The 18,234-nt window shown below is 42.7% G+C and overlaps 1 protein-coding gene across 4 annotated transcripts in view; it reads right to left on the bottom strand.

Annotated features, from left to right (window-relative positions):
- STAMBPL1 (STAM binding protein like 1) overlaps positions 1 to 18,234 on the bottom strand; it is a 43,643-nt gene that overhangs the window by 15,491 nt on the left and 9,918 nt on the right. For 3 of the 4 annotated variants that reach the window (XM_079793957.1, XM_079793956.1, XM_079793954.1), the window contains exons 2-4: positions 6,235 to 6,317; positions 3,180 to 3,397; positions 707 to 782 (exon numbers count right to left, since the gene is read on the bottom strand). In XM_079793957.1, coding sequence (XP_079650083.1) covers positions 707 to 782; positions 3,180 to 3,397; positions 6,235 to 6,264 — 324 coding nt within the window. In that variant the 5' untranslated portion in view covers positions 6,265 to 6,317. Of the gene's footprint in view, positions 1 to 706; positions 783 to 3,179; positions 3,398 to 6,234; positions 6,322 to 18,234 lie in introns of all 4 variants that reach the window. The other variant, XM_079793955.1, reaches the window with a different exon arrangement.

Below are 18,234 nucleotides of genomic sequence, written 5' to 3'. Positions count from 1 at the left end.
CCCTTTATTCCACTATATGGTAAAATACCTTTGGAGAGTTGTTTAACATTTCATGCTGTGATTGGCTTTGTCTACATTGTTTATCTTCCTTCATATAAAAGCAACCCCAACTATTTAAGACTAATACATGAAAAAGATATTTTAAATGTTACTTTAAAAGGATTCATTCTCAGGTAAAGATATTTGAAACTATATATGTTATAAATGTTGATGAGGAATAAATACATTTCAACAATCTGCCTTTTCCCTGAGAATATTTCAGGCTCCCCCCTAAACCCTTTATTCCCTATTAGGCTAGCACCTTAATACTCAATGCTTTTCAAAGTTTGGGGGTTCAGGACTGCATGGAATGATTACACCCAGCCAGAATGCCTCAAGTATGGAGAAATAGATAGCCATTCTGTCAAACTCTGGGAGAAATGGTGGAATAATTTCTTCTTCACGCCATAAAGTGATTGAGCACATTCTTGATCTGTTTCTTTTCTTCCCCTTCCCTCCACTTCAGTTTCAATTAGACAGCCCACACTGGCTCAGAAATGATGATTAAAGGTCGAAGAAGAAATCGAAACATCATGGCTAATGGAATGAATCTTTGTGCTTCAACTCTCAAGAGGATGAGACAGAGGAGGAAAGGAAGGGGGTGTGAACCAGTAATGGATACTTGTGGGACATTTGATGCCACAGGGGAGAATCGACCCCACAATACCTTCATAATGTCCTGCTTTTCGGGGACTGCACATTGCTGGTAATCTCGATGGCTGGGAAGCTTTTCTACAAACAAGCTAGAGAAGGAGAAAGCACGTCTCAGCATTATCTGACAGAAAAAGATCAATGATCATTTTACTATGAGAATGAGCCTCCCTTTCAAAAAGGACATGCTAAGTAAAGTATTATTTAACCTATATTCATTTCACCTGCCTAATGGCATTGAGTATGATTTTGGCTTCACGGGAGTGTTAAGCTCAGTAAACTACGCCCTGAGGTTAAGAGGGTCAGGATGATTCCTAAATAGACCAGGAATCACTTGGTCCCTCTCAGGGTTCTGGCTACTGAATCCCACCACAGCACCATCATACTTATGCGTGAAGCTGGCAACACAGAGTATTATGTAAAAATGTAAGAGTTTGGAAAGATCGATATGATCCCTTCTCATGATTGAAAAAAACTCAAAAGACCACTGGTGATTCAGTAGAGTCATGGTGGATATATCAAAAACTCTTAATTGAAAATTTGTAACCAAGAGAAATAACAGCCAGAATCCCTAGTGCCGTGGTCGGCAAACTGTAGCTCGTGAGCCACAAAATACCACGGCCTGGGCGAGTCTATTTTGAAGAAGTGGCGTTAGAAGAAGTTTAACTTTAAAAAATTTGGCTCTCAAAAGAAATTTCAATCGTTGTACTGTTGATATTTGGCTCTGTTGACTAATGAGTTTGCCGACCACTGCCCTAGTGGATTAGGTGCTAATTAGGAGGTAATTATTTTTCTTGTTCCATTTTGAGGAACCGGGGACAGCAGAAGTAAAGGCAAATCCTGAAAGCCAACCAGGTACATCACTTCCAGACACAGTAAACTAAAAATAATGCTTCCACGAGATATTGTTTCCATGGGATTTTCTTACTGATGTTTCCCCAGCCTGGACAGTAGTGTACTGCTCATAATAAGTGCTCAATAAATATTTGTTAAATGAATGAATAGCCCTTCATTGACTGTGATGGACTATAAGTACTATTTTTGATCAGCTAATATGTGCTATCTTATAATTACTGATGTTCTGTTGTTTACAAAGCATGCATGCATTCATCATGTCACCTATAGTGTAACCTGGAATGGTATCCTAACTCTCATTTCTCAAATGAGAAAATTAAGGCTTTAAGAGGCGACATAAATTGTTAGTTGCCTCGGTCTTTTTAAATAGAATAAAGTCAAAAACATTTCGAGTTGAAGAGACCTCAGAGATATTCATCCTCAAGTCATTTGTTGATAAGGAATTGAGTGAGGCCCAGGGAAGGTAAGTGAATTACCAATTACCACATGGGTAATGCCCGGGGAGGATTAATATATTCTGATTAGTCAGTAACTGAGAGTATAGTGGCCTTTCCCCTTTCCCACACCTTCAATTCATTGAAATGTGTGCAAAATTTGAACAGAAAGTGAAAAAGAAATATTACCAGTTGGTAACCTGTACTAGTTAGGAAATTAAAGTTTTTTGGGAAAATTTGCTATCGATGACAATTGATAACCTCCAATTTCATATTTATTGTTTAACTTTTTAGAAACAATTGATTGTGCCAGGTGGACCAAAGGTTGCCAGCCATCGACTTCTCAAATGTTTTCGGGTTAAGTCCCTAACTGAACTAGTGAAATTAATCAACAAGTGACATTCAATTAAAACAAAAGTAAGGGTTTCAGCTTAGATTAAATAAGTATTGCTAACAGATCTTCCCAACCAGTAAACTGGCAAATTGGTAAAGAAAATCCAAATTCCATTTCTGTTCAGTCTTAAACTAGAATATGTTACTAACAGTATCTATCTAATGAGAAGTATGATATTTTCACATGGCTGTTTTGAGATAGCCACTTTCCCTCAACATTTTGGAAATTCCTTTATATTTAGCTTATTACACAGCTAAATAAATTGTATGTGTTGTTTGTTTTTTTTTGTTTGTTTGTTTTGTTTTGTTTTAATAATTACAATGTCAAACTGTTACACTCTATCCTGGAATCATATCCTTTTACCATTGCTAACTCATCCCCCAGACTCAACCCATCAAATCCAATTTTTAAAATGTGAATGGCATGTTCCAGATGCTGTAGAGAGAGCTGCGCTGTGGCTCCTGCTCTCATAAAGCTTGCATTCCTGCCGGGGTAAAATGGCATGAAATAAGAAATTTTACTTGAGAAGAGTAAAATTAAAGGCAGGGGCATGCAGGTTACCATGCTGGCCTAATGAGAGGGAATCTCATAGTCCTCATCACATCCCTGACCTTCTCCCCATCCCCACGCCTCGGACATGATATGGGATGCCTCTGAGGACATTTACTTGGTCATTTAAAAACCTACACATTTCATTTTTTGGAGATTGTAAAATTGGTCTGAACACGAAAACATTCCCGGCATCCAAACTGTCTCACCAACATACACGTCGATATATTTCCAATTCTCTCATTTCAAAGACTTACGTTATAAACTTATTATACAGAACAAAGGCATTTTCCAAGTTTCCTTCTTCCAGGTACACGGATGCCATCCTCTCCATCTCTACTCCGGATCGGAAGTAGCGGCGCGGAGTGATGTCCTCGTTGATGGTGATGTTACAGCCAAGCTTGCTGAGGGCTCGGACCCGCTCCTCCGGGCTCAGGGACACGTCGGTGTGGTCGGGCATAGCAGCTAACTTTTTCTGCAAAGCAAAGTTTCAACCTCTGATTATAAGAAGAAATGAATCTGACTGAAATGATGGCTGTATTTTCTGTCCTAACTACCTGACACCAATATCTAAGGAAAGCTTTTCATAAGACTTGATATGATGAAAGCAACGTCTTTTTGCTTCAACACGTGATCTACACACACAAAAAGCTGCACATCTCCAAGGATGAATATACTTTTTTTTTTTTCTTTTTTGAGGGAAGATTTCTTTTAAGTTTTAGAGCACAATTATGTGGCAGTTCCTGGTATGCAAATGTTGAAGGTCATTTTAAGTGAAATATCATTGATTCTTTTTCTTCATGGGCGTTTCCATCCTGGGCCACGGGAAGCAGACCAAGAAAAGGATTCCTGCCAGGGGAGGGCTGGTGCCCTTCTACTCCGAAGGGTCTCCAAGATACAGCTACGAGGACTCAGCTCTGTCCCAGAACATATCTAGTTTAATAAGGAGATTCCAGGGCCTCCCTGCGTCTTTACCAAGTGAATAAAACTCCACAGGTATGTCCCAGAGAAGCCTTTCCTTGCATATGGACACCTACCCCCGCCCCCCTTTTTTTTTTAACATTAAGAAGACTCTCAGACCTCCACATAATAGTAATTACACTAATTCATCCCTGACTGCAAAAATAATAAAACATTACGAAGAAAAAGTCAGCGATACGAATATATTTGTATTTTATTAATAAAAACAGCATCCGTACACATTTGGGAAAACACAACATATACACATTCAAGGTAATAATTCAGTTATTCGGGAGAAAGTGCTTCCGAAAGGCAAAAAAGTCAGCAAGTTTTTGTTTGTTTGTTTTCTGTTAAAGGCAATACAGCACTTATTTTAGGCTTTGCGGGCAATACTGTCTCCACCTCAGCTATTCAGCTGTGCTGGTGTGAAAGCAGCCACACGTCATAGTATTTAACACAATGATCCTGGCTGTGTTCCAGATTTTTACTGACAAAGACAAGCAGATGAATTGGGCCCTCAGACCCCTGCTTTAGGCCAGTGCTTCCCTGTGCCAGCAGCATCAGCATCCACCAGGCTTCTCAAAAATGCAAATTCCTAATAGGCCCAACCTCATTTCCACAGACTCAAAGCCTCTGGAGATAGGCTGGAAGTTGTAACCGGTTTCCCAGAGGCCCTTATGCATGTGACAGTTTGAGAAGCACTACTTTAGACCACTCTACCAGTTCCTGATGCTCCAAGAATGGAGTTATCCCAGAACAAATTTAGCTTCCCAAGTCTCTCTCAGGTTGTCAGAGGGTAGGTTGCAAGTCTCACTATGGTGTGGGTGGAGCATTTGATTAAGATCTGTAGAAAATTTAAAAAGAAATCAAGGTAGACATAGTTTTAGTCTGGCCATGAATTACTGATTCAAGAGCCAGGTGCAGTGAATTAGATCCCTGGAGTTTTTCCAAAGCCATCTGGTCTACCTGGGTGGTAATTTTATAGCAGATAGAATCCTAGAGACCTGGAATGACTCTTGCTTCTAGAGGTTTAATATATAACCAGAGAACCATACATAAACTGGGTTTCTCAGGGCCATCTGGTCTACCTGGGTGGTAATTTTATAGCAGATAGAATCCTAGAGACCTGGAATGACTCTTGCTTCTAGAGGTTTAATATATAACCAGAGAGCCATACATAACTGGGTTTCTTCATGTCTATGGACATGAAGTCCAAAGCAGGTTATGCCTCTTGCACCTTCTATCACTCTTTTGACTCGGCCTGAAGTAATGTGGGCGTGTTTTCTCCTCCCTGTTTCTTTCTCCCCAAGGATGCTCTCAGGGCCTGGGCTCCCCACCCTGGAGGCCTCCAGCTATCCCTCCTGTGACTGGGTGGGGAAGCCAGTTCAACTTAGAGCAGAAGGGAAAAGAAGACATATCAGTCTCCCAGATCAGTCTTGACTGTGAATAGGCAGACTATATCACCTCCATGGCCCTGTTTTGTACTCTGTGCCTTATGACAATTGGAAACAACATTTTTAATGTTCCTTCACTCCTCATAAGTTGGACCCATTGTGTGTAGAGGGTATGCAATATACTGCTGCTCTCAGGGTTACCCACAGGGCTGCAATGAGTGTCATCAGGAGGGAGGGTAGGTAATGATAACTTCCACTTATCAAGCCCCCGCGATAGGTTGGGGACATTAAAAATATTGTTTCCAATTGTCATAAGGCACCGAGTACAAAAACAGGGCCATGGGGGTTATATAATGTGCCTATATTCACGCTCAAAGACTGATCTGGGACACAGAATAAGCCCATGTGATCCCAAGGTCCCTGTTATTTCCTCTCCTGCACACGCTTCCTCTAAGATGTAACTAGAGAAAATGTGCACGGTGTTGGGCTGAAAGTGGAAAAGCGAGAAAAACAAGCGTTTCAATCATGCAGACATTTACACAAGATCCCAAAGCAACACTTAGGTGTTAACTCTAAAATGTTTCCCTCGGTCATTACCACACAAGGTAAGCCTCCACTTTTTATCTGCAAAGCTGAGGCCCAGTGAAGTGGTAGATGGACCTGCTGCAAAGTCAACTTTGACATTCTTCTCAAATAGTGTGTTCTGCGAAAGGACTACACTTCTAGAATCTCACCGGATAAAGCAGCACTTCACAATCATGTGGGAAAAAATTATTTTTAATTCTAGCAAGATGGCTTTATTAGTCACTTCCTCAAAGGCGAGGACCACACAGATGGATGACAAATGACAAGTGCTAAACTTCTTGAAGTAACTGTGATTCATTTCACATTTGGTTTGTTTCCGTTCCCCTTTTTGGGTTTTCCAACCATATGTAAAATATCAGTTGGTGCTTCTTACCAGAGAATTCACAGTAAATGGCTGGTCCATGGCGTTCTGTCTCCAAAATGAGGGTGTTAAGTGTTTCTTCTCAATCACTTCATCTGTCTCAAAAACAAAAAAGCAGAGCTTAGATTATTTTTTTTTAATAATTTTATTTTATTATTTACTTTTAATTTTATATTTTTATTGATTTCAGAGAGGAAGGGAGAGGGAGAGATAGAAACATCAATGATGAGAGAGAATCTCTGATTGGCTGCCTCCTGCATGCCCCCACTGCGGATCGAGCCTGCAACCCTGGCATATGCCCTGACAGGGAATCGAACCATGATCTCCTGGTTCTTGGGTTGAGCTCAATCACTGAGCCATCCCGGCCGGGCTCAGGTTATTTTTTTTAAGAACTCCTGCCTCATATCTAAACCTTGAGGGTTATGTCTGCCTCAGAAGAATATGAACAAACTGAAGTAACTTTAATAATCTCAGTTTTTTAGAGCGACCGACCATTGGAAATAAATTCCTGAAAATACAAAACTGCAGGTGGCTATGGTTTTTTAAATGTGGAGGTGTGAAGACAATTAATTATTGCTTAGCACCCAGAATGAATCTGCTGGGCATTATCTTACTCTGAATTCTATGCAAGGTTATTAAGTGGGTTTACCTTCTTCCAAGTGAGAAAGATCATAGTGGTTAAGAGTATGAACTCGGGGGCCATGGACTCCTTGTTTAAGTCAGTCTGGGCTTAAACTAAGCTCTCCTACCTACTATGGAAGTAGAGTTCTAAGATGACTCTAGGATTCCTGTCCCTTGGTATCCACGGGTTAACTCCCATAACCTTGAGTGTGGACAAGACCTGTAACTGGCATCTAATCAATAGAATATAGCAAAGGTGATGTGATATTCCTCTCATGTTTATATATGTTGTAGGGCAAAGATGAAGAGATTTTGCAGATATATTAAGACCCCTAATCATATGATGTCACGTTAACCAGAAGGGATATTCTCCTGGGTGAGCCAGACATGATCAGGTGAGACCTTTCAAAGAGGGAGACACTCTCCTGCTGGCCTTGAGGACTCAGCCATGAGTTCCACAGCTGCAGGGCAATGAATTCTGCCTATAACCCCGTGGGTTTAAAAAAGGACCCCAAGACTCAGATGAGACCCTTACCCTGCTGGACACCTCCATTGCTGCCTTGTGAGACCCCAAGCAGAAGACCTAGCTATCCCCAGACTCCTGACCCACAAAACTCTGAGATAATAAAGTGATGAAGCTGGTGGTGATTTGTAAAGCAGCAATAGAAAACAAATTTGTTAATTGTGTGACTGCAGGTAAGTTATCTGCCCTTTCTGTTCATCTGAAAAATGGGGTAAATAATAGTACCTCTGTCATGCAGTTGTGATGAGGATTACATGAATTAGCATATAAAGTGTTTAGAATAGTCCTTAGCACACTGCCAATATCCTATAAATCTTAACTATTATTAGAATCTTTATTTTGCAGTTGAGGCAACTGAGGCTCAGAGATGTTAAGTGAATATGCCCAAGTTCAAAGAATCACTCAAACGTGAGCCTCCTTCTTCTTTATGGTAGTTTAGGTCAAGCTTTGCATCACCCCTTACTACTTCTTCTAAACGTATTTTGGCCTGTATACGCCACTAGTCACTGATGTGATGATGGACACAGACCTCCTCGTCAGCTCCTCATTTATGAAATGAGAGGGGTAAGCCACATTCTCTCAAGTTATAACATTCTGTGATTCTAGAAATCTCAGAAGTAGATCATTCAACCCATCTGTCATTTTTTGGCCTAAATCCATGGCTGAAAAACCCTTCAAGGAAAGTCACACAGCATATTCTAGATTTGCCCCTTCCTTCTCTCCAGGGATCCCTGGAGATCTAAGCTTGCAGGTTGCAGAAATGCACCAGAAAGAAATAACCTGGAGAGTCATGGTCACAGTGTAGTTTAACACCCAAATTAATTCAGGCACCATTGAATGTAGGCAATCCCATTTGGGAAATTACCACCTCTCAGTGAGAAGAAATAAACCAGGAAAAAAAAAGACATTACAAGTGTTAAAGAGACAGAACAAAGAGGCTTTTGGGGAATTAGGAGCTGGGTGGGAAGAAAATGGAACAAAGAAATACTAGTCATTGATTAGGGCCTTGCAAAACCTTCTGGGGTTACTCAGATCTTTAAACAGAAAACAAATCATTTAAGAAGTTGGAAACATAAGAACCAGTGATTCTTAAATTTTACTTTATCTAAAAATTACATAAACCTGGGACTTTTTGTTTTTATTTTATTTTTCCTTTTTAAATCTTTATTGTTGAAAATATTACATACTAGTATGTCCTCCCTTTCCCCCATTGTAACCTAGGACCTTTTACAAATGCAGTCTCCTAGAACTCCCCCACAAGGTTCTGAACCCATCAGTTTTAAGCCCACCAATAGGCACGACATGCTAGGATGTGGCCCAGGTGATTTTGACACAGGAGGTTTCCAAACAATCCTTCCAGAGACACTGCATTTGAGAATGTATAAAGCAGGATTCTTGTAAGTAAAAGCATGATTCCTGAATTCAGAGGATAATGGAAAGATCACAAATTTCCAGGAAGAATACTGTAGGTTAACTGTAATTGGAAAATAAAAAATTATTTATAAAAAGAAATTTCCAGGAAGACCAGAGAAACCGGGCTTGGAGGCTACATATCCAGGAAGATCACCCCAAATCACACAGCAGCACCTGTCTGATGGGTTGGGGAGCCTGCAGCTCCCACCAACAACACCCACTGCTGCCCTGGAAAACATGGGGAGCTGCCTCCATTTCTTCATGTCACTAGTTTCTGTTTCAAAGTTTGAGAGGAGGTATCTGATTGGCAGAGCCTAGGTCACATGCCTGCAGCCTGGCTGCAAGGGTGGCTGAAAATGCAAATACACAGCTCTTCACACTTCCATTGTAGGCAGTGGGATGTGCAAGGGAGAAAAGACAGCTTCAGGGCTGAGTGACCCAAAACAATGGTAAGTATGCACAAAAATCAAACAAACTTCTCTGTAATGAACTTTGAAATGTATGAAATTTTTAATTAAATATATCTTAAACACCATTAACTCCCACACATACATTTATGTACAACTCAGAAATAGAAAGAGACCCAACTCCTCTCAAATCTAATATGAAACAAGTTTGTAGATTGGTTGGTCAAATTATTATTATTTATCATTAACTACTCCATGGCACTAATCCTGTCTTAATTCCTTTATTTTTTTAATCTCCATTCCTAGCACTTATCAGTTGTAATATGTTACAGTTACTAAAATCAACATAAACAGGTTATGTTCTCTTGATCCATGGCTGTCAAAATGGTGAAAAGGTCCCCAAGATCCTGTTCAAGGGTGTGTATGGTCAATATCCTATATAATAAAAGCCTAATATGCAAATCGAGCGAACGGCAGAATGACCAGTCGCTATGATGTGCACTGACCACCAGGGGGCACACACTCAATACAGGAGCTGCCCCCAGCCTGCAGGCCCCCGGCCAGCCAAGGTGGATGTCAGCAGAGCCCCTTTGATGGTCCCACCAGTTGCCCTGCAGCGGGAGGCGACCAGTGGCTGCATCGGGGGCATGGCTGGTGAGCAGGTAGCACCAGGCCGGCCAAGGCAGGTGTGGGCCGGGGGGGGGGGGGGGGGGGCCCTGATCACCCCGCCAGTCACCCCACAGATCGGCCCTGATTGCCAGCCAGGCCTAGGGACCCTACCTGTGCACAAATTTCGTGTACCAGGCCTCTAGTTAGTTTCATAATGTTACTGAAACATTATTTGCTTTTTACCATCAACCTCTAACAATTGTATAGTGGGGATTTCCAGAGGCTCAAGTTCATGCAATGCTTACTTGAATATGCCTCCAAATGTCTGTTTTAGCTTTTAATATAGTAAATATAAATATGAATATGAATATGAATATAAATATATATAACCCACACAAAGCTTTTTAGTGTCCTTAGCAATTTTTAAGAATGCAAAGGGGTCCCAATACCAAAGCTGCTGCTCTACACCAACTATGCACACAAACACACAAAACAAAACAAAACAGAGCATGCTACTCCAATCTAACCAGACACATAGAAGAATCTAAAAGAGGCAAAAATGAATGTCAAGTGCCACCTTCCATTTGTGCTACTGGGGTCTGCTAAAATAATTGGAAAACTGAGCGTACAGTAACCTCATACAACCTGAGGCCCATGGGGGCAAATGCAACACTGCTGCCTGTTCTGCAATACCCATTCTCTTTCTCTAATATAAAAATATATTTTTTAGCTGCTATAAAGCCACCCAGGTAAAACCTACATTTTCCACATCACCAAGCTCGGGCCAATGGGGTATGAATAGAAGTCTGGATCCTACCCTTTAAAGGAAGGGACATGGCCTTCTCCATCGCCCTTGGCCTTCCTGCCGGCTGGAATACTGCCACACAGGTGAGCCATCCCCAGTCACCAGGAGGAGCCATGGCAAAGCAAGAAGAGAAGGGGAGTGGTCTAGTTTGCCTGCACGCAGACCATTATGACAGAGACCAATTTCCATCCTGTCCAATACTTCGTCTTTGTTCAGGCGGCTGTATCCTGACACATGCAATACGTTTAACCTAGAAAGGATGATTCAGTGCAGCTCAGGGAGACTATTGCCAACACAGATAATGAAATACACATCTTCCCTAACCCCTCCCACCTCAGCACTAAGCCTGTCCCGCCTCTCTCCACACCTTTGGCCCAGGTACAGGGAGAAGCAGAAATATCCTCACTTCCTCCTTTCCTCCCACAGTGCCCCTGAGACCTGCCCAGCCTGGGAGATCCCACTTATCCATCCAGAAGTTTCACTTCTTTAGAACCAGTATCACATAACCCCTCAAACATAACAGATATAAGCTACAGTCCCAAAGGCAATATTTGGTCATTATAAAGGTTTAATTTAGCTGTTACAGTAAACTTAAAATTTTTAGTTTGTTATTAAAATTTAAAAATTGGGAGATTCATACAAAAATTCAGATTTCAGCTTCTCTTAAAAAATATTATATATATCCGAGGATCTGGCACCACTGGGCCCAGTATCTGGAACATTTCATTGTTATTATTTATCTTCTATCCTGCATTTAGAACAGTGCCTGCTACTTAGTAAGGGCTCAATATATATTTGTTAAATTAATGAACGAAGAAGCAATTTACTTAAAGTCCACAGTATACTTCCCATCACATTCCCAGGCATGTAATAGAAGCTTAGTAAATATTTTGCTCTAGATCCATGCTAAAATATGCCCTCCCCCCCCCCCCCCACAAATGCACCAGCCTTTAAAAACTTATAGGTAGCTCACTTAGTTCTCTCAATACAGGTTTATTCGTTGTTTCAATCATATATTCATTCAACAAACATCCATTGTCCACCTAGGATGTGCCAGGCATTGTTCTAGGTATGTGGAGCATGGATAAAGTTTGCACGATTTCTGCCCTTGTGGAGTCTACATTCTGGTCAGGAGAGACAGGTTAACAGTAAACATTTTGAATAAATAAAGTACATAGTAAGTTAGAAGATAATGTGTCCTCTTGGAAAAAGAAAGAGTGGAGACGGGAATGGTGGGAAAAGAAATCAGAGAGGCAAGGAAAGTAAGGAGGCCTTACAGATCCCACATTCAGACTTTCACTGTACTTGGAGTGAAATGGGGAGCTATTAGGGTGTTGAGCAAAGGTGTGACATAAATGACATTATCATTGACAAAGAGACCTGTGGGTGTGCTGGTGAGACTAGACTATGGGGCCAAGGGAGGAAGCAGGATGTCAGTGGGGAGAGGTGACAGTGTCTTGGGTGGGACGGGGAGGTGGACAGCAGTGGATCAGGCCGGATGCTGGCAGAGCTGACTTCTCTAGCTCCTCACACTTCAGCACCTATGGTGTGATAAACCTCAGGTGTAAGGGAGAAACAAGACACCCAGAGAACACCACAGGCAGGAGGAAAACACTCAACAACAGGCAGGAATAAAACATAAATTCTCTTTTCTCAGAGGCGGCTTGACGTGCGCTGGGGCACAGAGCACAAAGGCAGCGTAGCGAGTCAGCCTGGGTGTGAACGTGGGCCCTGTATCTACTTGCAAGTCATCCTTACTAGACCCTCCCAGCTCACTTTCCTCATTCCCATGCGGCTCATCACACCTGCTTCATCACTCCAGCGTGGTGTACGCTAATAGAAAACATTCATCAGGAATGCCTGATTGAATGTCAACCTGCTCCCCACTCTCCACCCCCAGTACAGCCCACATTCCTGATGTGATAGCATCTGCACTACAGCCTGGGACACATTTAACCTGTTAAGTACCCCTAGAGAGTGAAGTTCCCTTTGATTTAGAGCTTCCGGTCTTGTTGCCTTTATCTCTAGCCTCTTTGCCTCACTGTAGCCTCTGAAGACACAACCATTTTCATCTTTAAATATCCTCCAGCTGGTTTGGCTCAGTGTATAGAGCATCGGCCTGCGAACTTGAGTCCCAGGTAAAATTTCCCGGTCAAGGACACATGCCCGGATTTCAGGATCGAACCCCAGTTGGGGGCATGCAAGAGGCAGCCGATCAATGATTCTCTTTCATTATTGATGATTCTATCTCTCTCTCCCTCTTCCTTCCTGTCTGAAACCAATAAATATATATATAAAATTTTAAAAAATTAAAAAGAAGAGTAGGGGTGTGTCTGCTTCCTGTCAATCCTCACATACAAGGCCTTGGGGAACCAAGCCCAGAGGAGATATCCAGACCATATATTCACAATGAGCACACAAAGGACAACCCCTCTATGTTCCGTGGAGTCAGCCAACAAGTAGCTCCTGGAACCAACTAAGCAGTTCCCCAAGGGGCCCAGAGGGCATGTGGCAAAAATGAGTGTGGTCCCCGAGTGGCCTGCGAGGGGCAGGAGCCCTCTCCAAAGTGCCATTTCACAGCTCTGAGCTGATGAAAGTTCTCTTCCTGCGCCCTCACAGTGGCACAGCCCAACAGCAGAATCCTTTGACGTGGGGTCCCAATTTGATGTCTCCGTGTCCCAACTTCCCCCAAGGAAATGTGGAGGCAGCTCGGCAGTTCAGCCTCTAAAAACCAGCAGCAAATAGCGCCAGGACAGAACAGCGAGAAAAATATCTGGCCTACCCCAGTGTGTATGGTGTGACCTTTTTAGCTTTTCTTCCTTTCTTTTTAAATACCTTTTTGGTGGCTGAGCTCAGAATCCTGACCCACTTTCACACCCAAAGCCATATTTCCCGAATACAGAGAAGACACTTGCAGGCAGTGAACAACCTCCCTAGAGACCAGAGAAGAGCCAGCGAGACTTTGCCCAAACGCGTCACCTTCTCCCTGGCACTCTGTCAACCTGAAGGCTGTGGTGAACTGGATCAGCAGGTGAGAGAGGCCAAACACCTCATGCCACCCCCTGAAGTCTCATTCTAATTGGCCAACCAGCAGCCTTCCTTTACCCCACTGGGTCAGAGTTCGTGTTGACCTGGTGCCAGGTACTGAGCTGGAAATAACAAAGGAAGTTGTCATAACCTAGACTGTGGCTGCAGTGATCTAACCTGATGTGGCTAAAGGGAGGTAGAATATCATTCTCCCACTTTAAATGACACAGGCAGAAAGAAGGATCTCCTGAGTCATGTTCTGACAGATGGGGACCTGCTTTAGGGAAAAAAAATGACCTGTGCTGCTCATCGTGAAAGATTTAAACATTCAGTTAGTAAGTCAACGGTCACTTTGATGTGTTTAGACTCAATGCCATTCGATTTTTTTTCATGAGATGATTTAATTAATATGCCTAAGAAAACACTGGAAAATAAATTTTAGGTGTAAGGGAGAAATTCATATCTGTACACACTTACTTTGCCATCTTAAATCCATTGGAGCATGTTCCTTTTGTTATCCTGTTTGTGGAAATACTAAAATTTCCTGGAAATTATGTGTTCTAAAGAAAAGCCACCCATAAGCCGCTAAGATTCTAATGTACAGACTCTCCTTTTCATTGCAATTTGCTTTTAAGAAAATGCTATCCAAAAGTCATCTAATTCAATGAAGCATGAGTCAGAAATAAATTTTTAAAATAACATCATCTTCTTGCCTGCCAGGCGCCTGACGCTCAGAGCTGAGGTCAGTCCTTAGGCATTATTAATGAACTTTATTTAATTTTCATACATTTTCTAAGGACAGGACTTCAACAAGATGAGCTGAGCCCAGCACTATGATTGAAAAGCAAAAGCTCTCCCGGAACACATCTCATTTAGTGCCCCTCCCCTGACCCCCAACCGCAGAGAACACCAAAGGCCGGAGGAAACCAAAGGCATCCTCAGTGAACACCAAAGGCATCCCTAACTGTCCCACACGCTCCCGGAGCCAGCTGCGTTCACATTCTCAGTCGTGCCCTACACCAGCGGTCGGCAAACGGCGGCTCGCGAGCCACATGCGGCTCTTTGGCCCTTGATATTTTAACAAAGGCCAGCTTAGGAGGACCCTTATTAAGTTAATAACAATGTACCTACCTCTATAGTTTAAGTTTAAAAAATTGGGCTCTCAAAAGAAATTTCAATCGTTGTGCTGTTGATATTTGGCTCAGTTGACTAATGAGTTTGCCGACCACTGGCCTACACAATCTCTTCAACGCAGTGGACAGAAGCAAAAGAGTCTGTGTCCATCCATGACCTTCCCAGCCGTCCATTTCTAAACGCTTCATCAGCAGGTGGCGGTCTGCTGGTCCTCTTTGCTCACTACTCACCTCTTTCCTGTTTTCCTTCCCCATAGCTGACATCCCTCTACTTTAATGTTAAGTTTCCTCCAAGTGATTCCTAGACGATCTACCCCATAATTACTTGGTGGAAGAGGAGAGTGGTTATTACGAGAAACAGATTCCTAGGCCCCAGCAAGTCAGACTTTCTGGGAAGGGCGTCCCATGAGTCTCTAGTTTGATAAAACTAGACAAAGCCGCCCCGGAGACCTCTATGCACATTAAAACTTGAGACTCCCTCTATCAGAAAAAATTTCTCTAAGAGTGTTACAAATTACTCCCAAATACCTGGCCTTGGTCAGCTGAATATCCCCTACTTTAGAACAAACTCTGGCCTTGGCTTCAAAAAGTAGACATATTTCCTTTTTCCTCCCATTTACCTTCACCCTGCATCTCAACTATTAATTTTTGTCTTTCCTCTTAACATACCTTTATTCCGTAAGACACCTTTTTTTTTTTTTTTCATGTTTCAAGTAAAGCTTAACCTGAACTTTAGCACTATGTCTTTAAATGTCCTCCATCCATTTCCACCAGGACATCCAACTGATTTCTCACTCACTATGCTACAAGGCTGCATATGTCTTTCTCACAAATACTGCTAGTACCAAATAAATTCATTCATTCATGTCTTTATCCAAAATAACTTATTAAGCACCTACTTTGTGCTAGCAGCTAGTGATACAATGATGAGCAAAGAGATAGACAGTATCTGATCTCATAAAATTTACTTCTTTTTTTAAAATATATTTTATTGATTTTTTACAGAGAGGAAGAAAGAGGGATAGAGAGTTAGAAACATCGATGAGAGAGAAACATCGATCAGCTGCCTCTTGCACACCCCCTACTGGGGATGTGCCCGCAACCAAGGTACATGCCCTTGACCGGAATCGAACCTGGGACCCTTGAGTCCGCAGGCTCTATCCACTGAGCCAAACCAGTTTCGGCATAAAACTTACATTCTGCTAGAGGTATGGGATGGGACAGATAGGTATAAATATACTAAACAATTATCTGCACCATTATCTCATTAAAACAGTGGTAACTGCTACAAAGACAAAATATGGGCAACTTTTAAACATGTTTTTTATTGATATTTAGAGAGATAGAAAGGGAAAGAGAGACACAGAAACATCAGTTGGCTGCTGCTTCCTGCATGGTCCCCACTGGGGATCAAGTCTGCAACCTGGGCATGTGCCCTGACTGGGAATCAAACCTGTGACCTCTTGGTGCCTGGGTTGATGCTCAACCCCGGAGCTACACTGGGTGGGAGAAAAAAAAGATTTTTTAAATACGCATTTCTGTTGAACAAGCAATTTCAATTCTAAGTTTTCTTCATTGACTATCCTACCCAAGTAATTCTCATTCTCTCTCTCTCTCTCTCTCTCTCTCTCTCTCTCTCTCTCTCTCATTACAGCATGGTTTAAAAATATTAACATTTTGGAAATAAAATTAAATAGCCATCAGAAGGGGGTTATTTAAAATAAAGAATCTCTACTTGTATGTATATTCATAATCAGTGGACACAGGCAGTGGGGTGGTGAGGGCCTGGGGAGGGGGAGCAGAGGACAGGAGCAGGCTAGAAGAGGTTAATGGGGGGAAAAGGAGGAATTATGTAATACTTTCAACAATAAAGATTAAAAAAACAAACAAACAAGAATCTCTATAGTGGGTGAAGCCATGAGAAAGGACTTACATCCGTACTCAATGAATCAGAAAGTTGTTCAACTTAGAGCATTAAGTGAAAAAAAGCAAGTTGTAGAATAATATAAAGTACTACAGGCCTGGTGCATGAAAATTCATGCACTGGAGAGAGGGTCTCTCAGGCCGGCCTGCCCCCTCTCACGGTCTGGGAGTCCTCAGGGGTGGGAGGCGACCCACGATCAGGGGAAGGCGATGCCCCATCACACCTCTGCTGCTGCCACTGCTGGCAGTGCAAGCCTTGGCCAGGCCCTGGTTACCTGAGCCTCGGGCGGCCCTGGGCGGATGGGCAGCCGCCATCTGAGGCTTGCCTGTGCCTTGGGCATCAGCTGGGCAGCCGCCATCTGAGGCTTGACTGCGCCTCAGGCGTTGGCTGGGCAGCCACCGTCCAAGGCTTGCCTGCACCTCAGGCTGGCCCTGGGTGACTGGGGGGCTGAGGGGACTGGGGGACTCCGGAGGCAGGCGCACAGAGCGGCTGGACCCACCTGGGGGTGGGCCTGGCCGTGCCATGCGCCTGCCACCCTGGCAGGGCTGAGGGGACTGGGCACCATCATCTTGTGGCTATAGGTGCTGCCATCTTTGAGGGTGTGGCAGTCAATTAGTATATTCCTTCCTTATTGGCTGCGGGTGCCACCATCTTTGTGAGGGTGTGACAGTCAATTAGCATATTCCCTCTTTATTAGATAGGATGACTCCATCCTGTAATACATGTATTTAATGTATATTGGCATTTGCAAGAAAATAGTCCAAACAATGTATACTGAATTTTTCTCCGCTGTTCTCTTAAAAATGGAATCATGAAGGATTTCACATTCAGTTCATTTCTGTACAATTTGTTACAAGTGTGTCTCACTTCATAATCAGACAAATTACACTTTTTAAGCCTATAAGTTTTGTGTAGGTAGCTCCAGATTTGAAGTCTAGCCCTGCCACATCTGTGTTTACAGATGTGTGACTTTTGATAAATAATTGAGTCTGTTTTTCTGATCTAAATTGAGAATAATTGCATCCCCCTTGCTTTGCAATATTGTTAAGGCAGTTTAGTTGTAGTAGCTATTCAAGGGCTAAATCCAGAGGGGCTGGTCTGGCCTGTTGGCTGAGCTGGGTGGTCTTAGTGTCACACCCTGCACATGCAGTTGCTGGAAATAGAAACATACCGGCTACAGATCTGGAACACAGAGCCAGAGAACCTTGCTGCACAAACCCTTCAAAGTCAGTCCTGCCAAATTCAAGGCTCTAATTGCTCACCTTTGTTCCCTCTGGCCTTTATGATGATAAATCAGTTGGCTTTGCCCATGTGTTTCTTAATCCTCTGATCTGGACCAGGTACTGTATGTCCCTAGCTCCGATGTAATGCTTATTTCATCAGGTTAGCTCTCTGTTCCAAAATGCACTCTGGTAACCGAGTGCCTACAGAAAGAGTTATAAAAACCCTCACAAGCCCCTCAGGGTCAGAGATCTGACCTTTTTTCTTGTGCATTACTAGACTTCATTTTCCACTGCCCCCAATATATGTCTTCCCCTACTTCCTTTTTT

This window comes from Cnephaeus nilssonii (assembly GCF_951640355.1).
Source record: "Cnephaeus nilssonii genome assembly, chromosome: 16".
In the NCBI taxonomy this organism is placed as follows: Eukaryota; Metazoa; Chordata; class Mammalia; order Chiroptera; family Vespertilionidae; genus Cnephaeus; species Cnephaeus nilssonii.
Note: the sequence above shows the minus strand (reverse complement) of the source record. Positions and strands in the feature narration are given on the sequence as shown.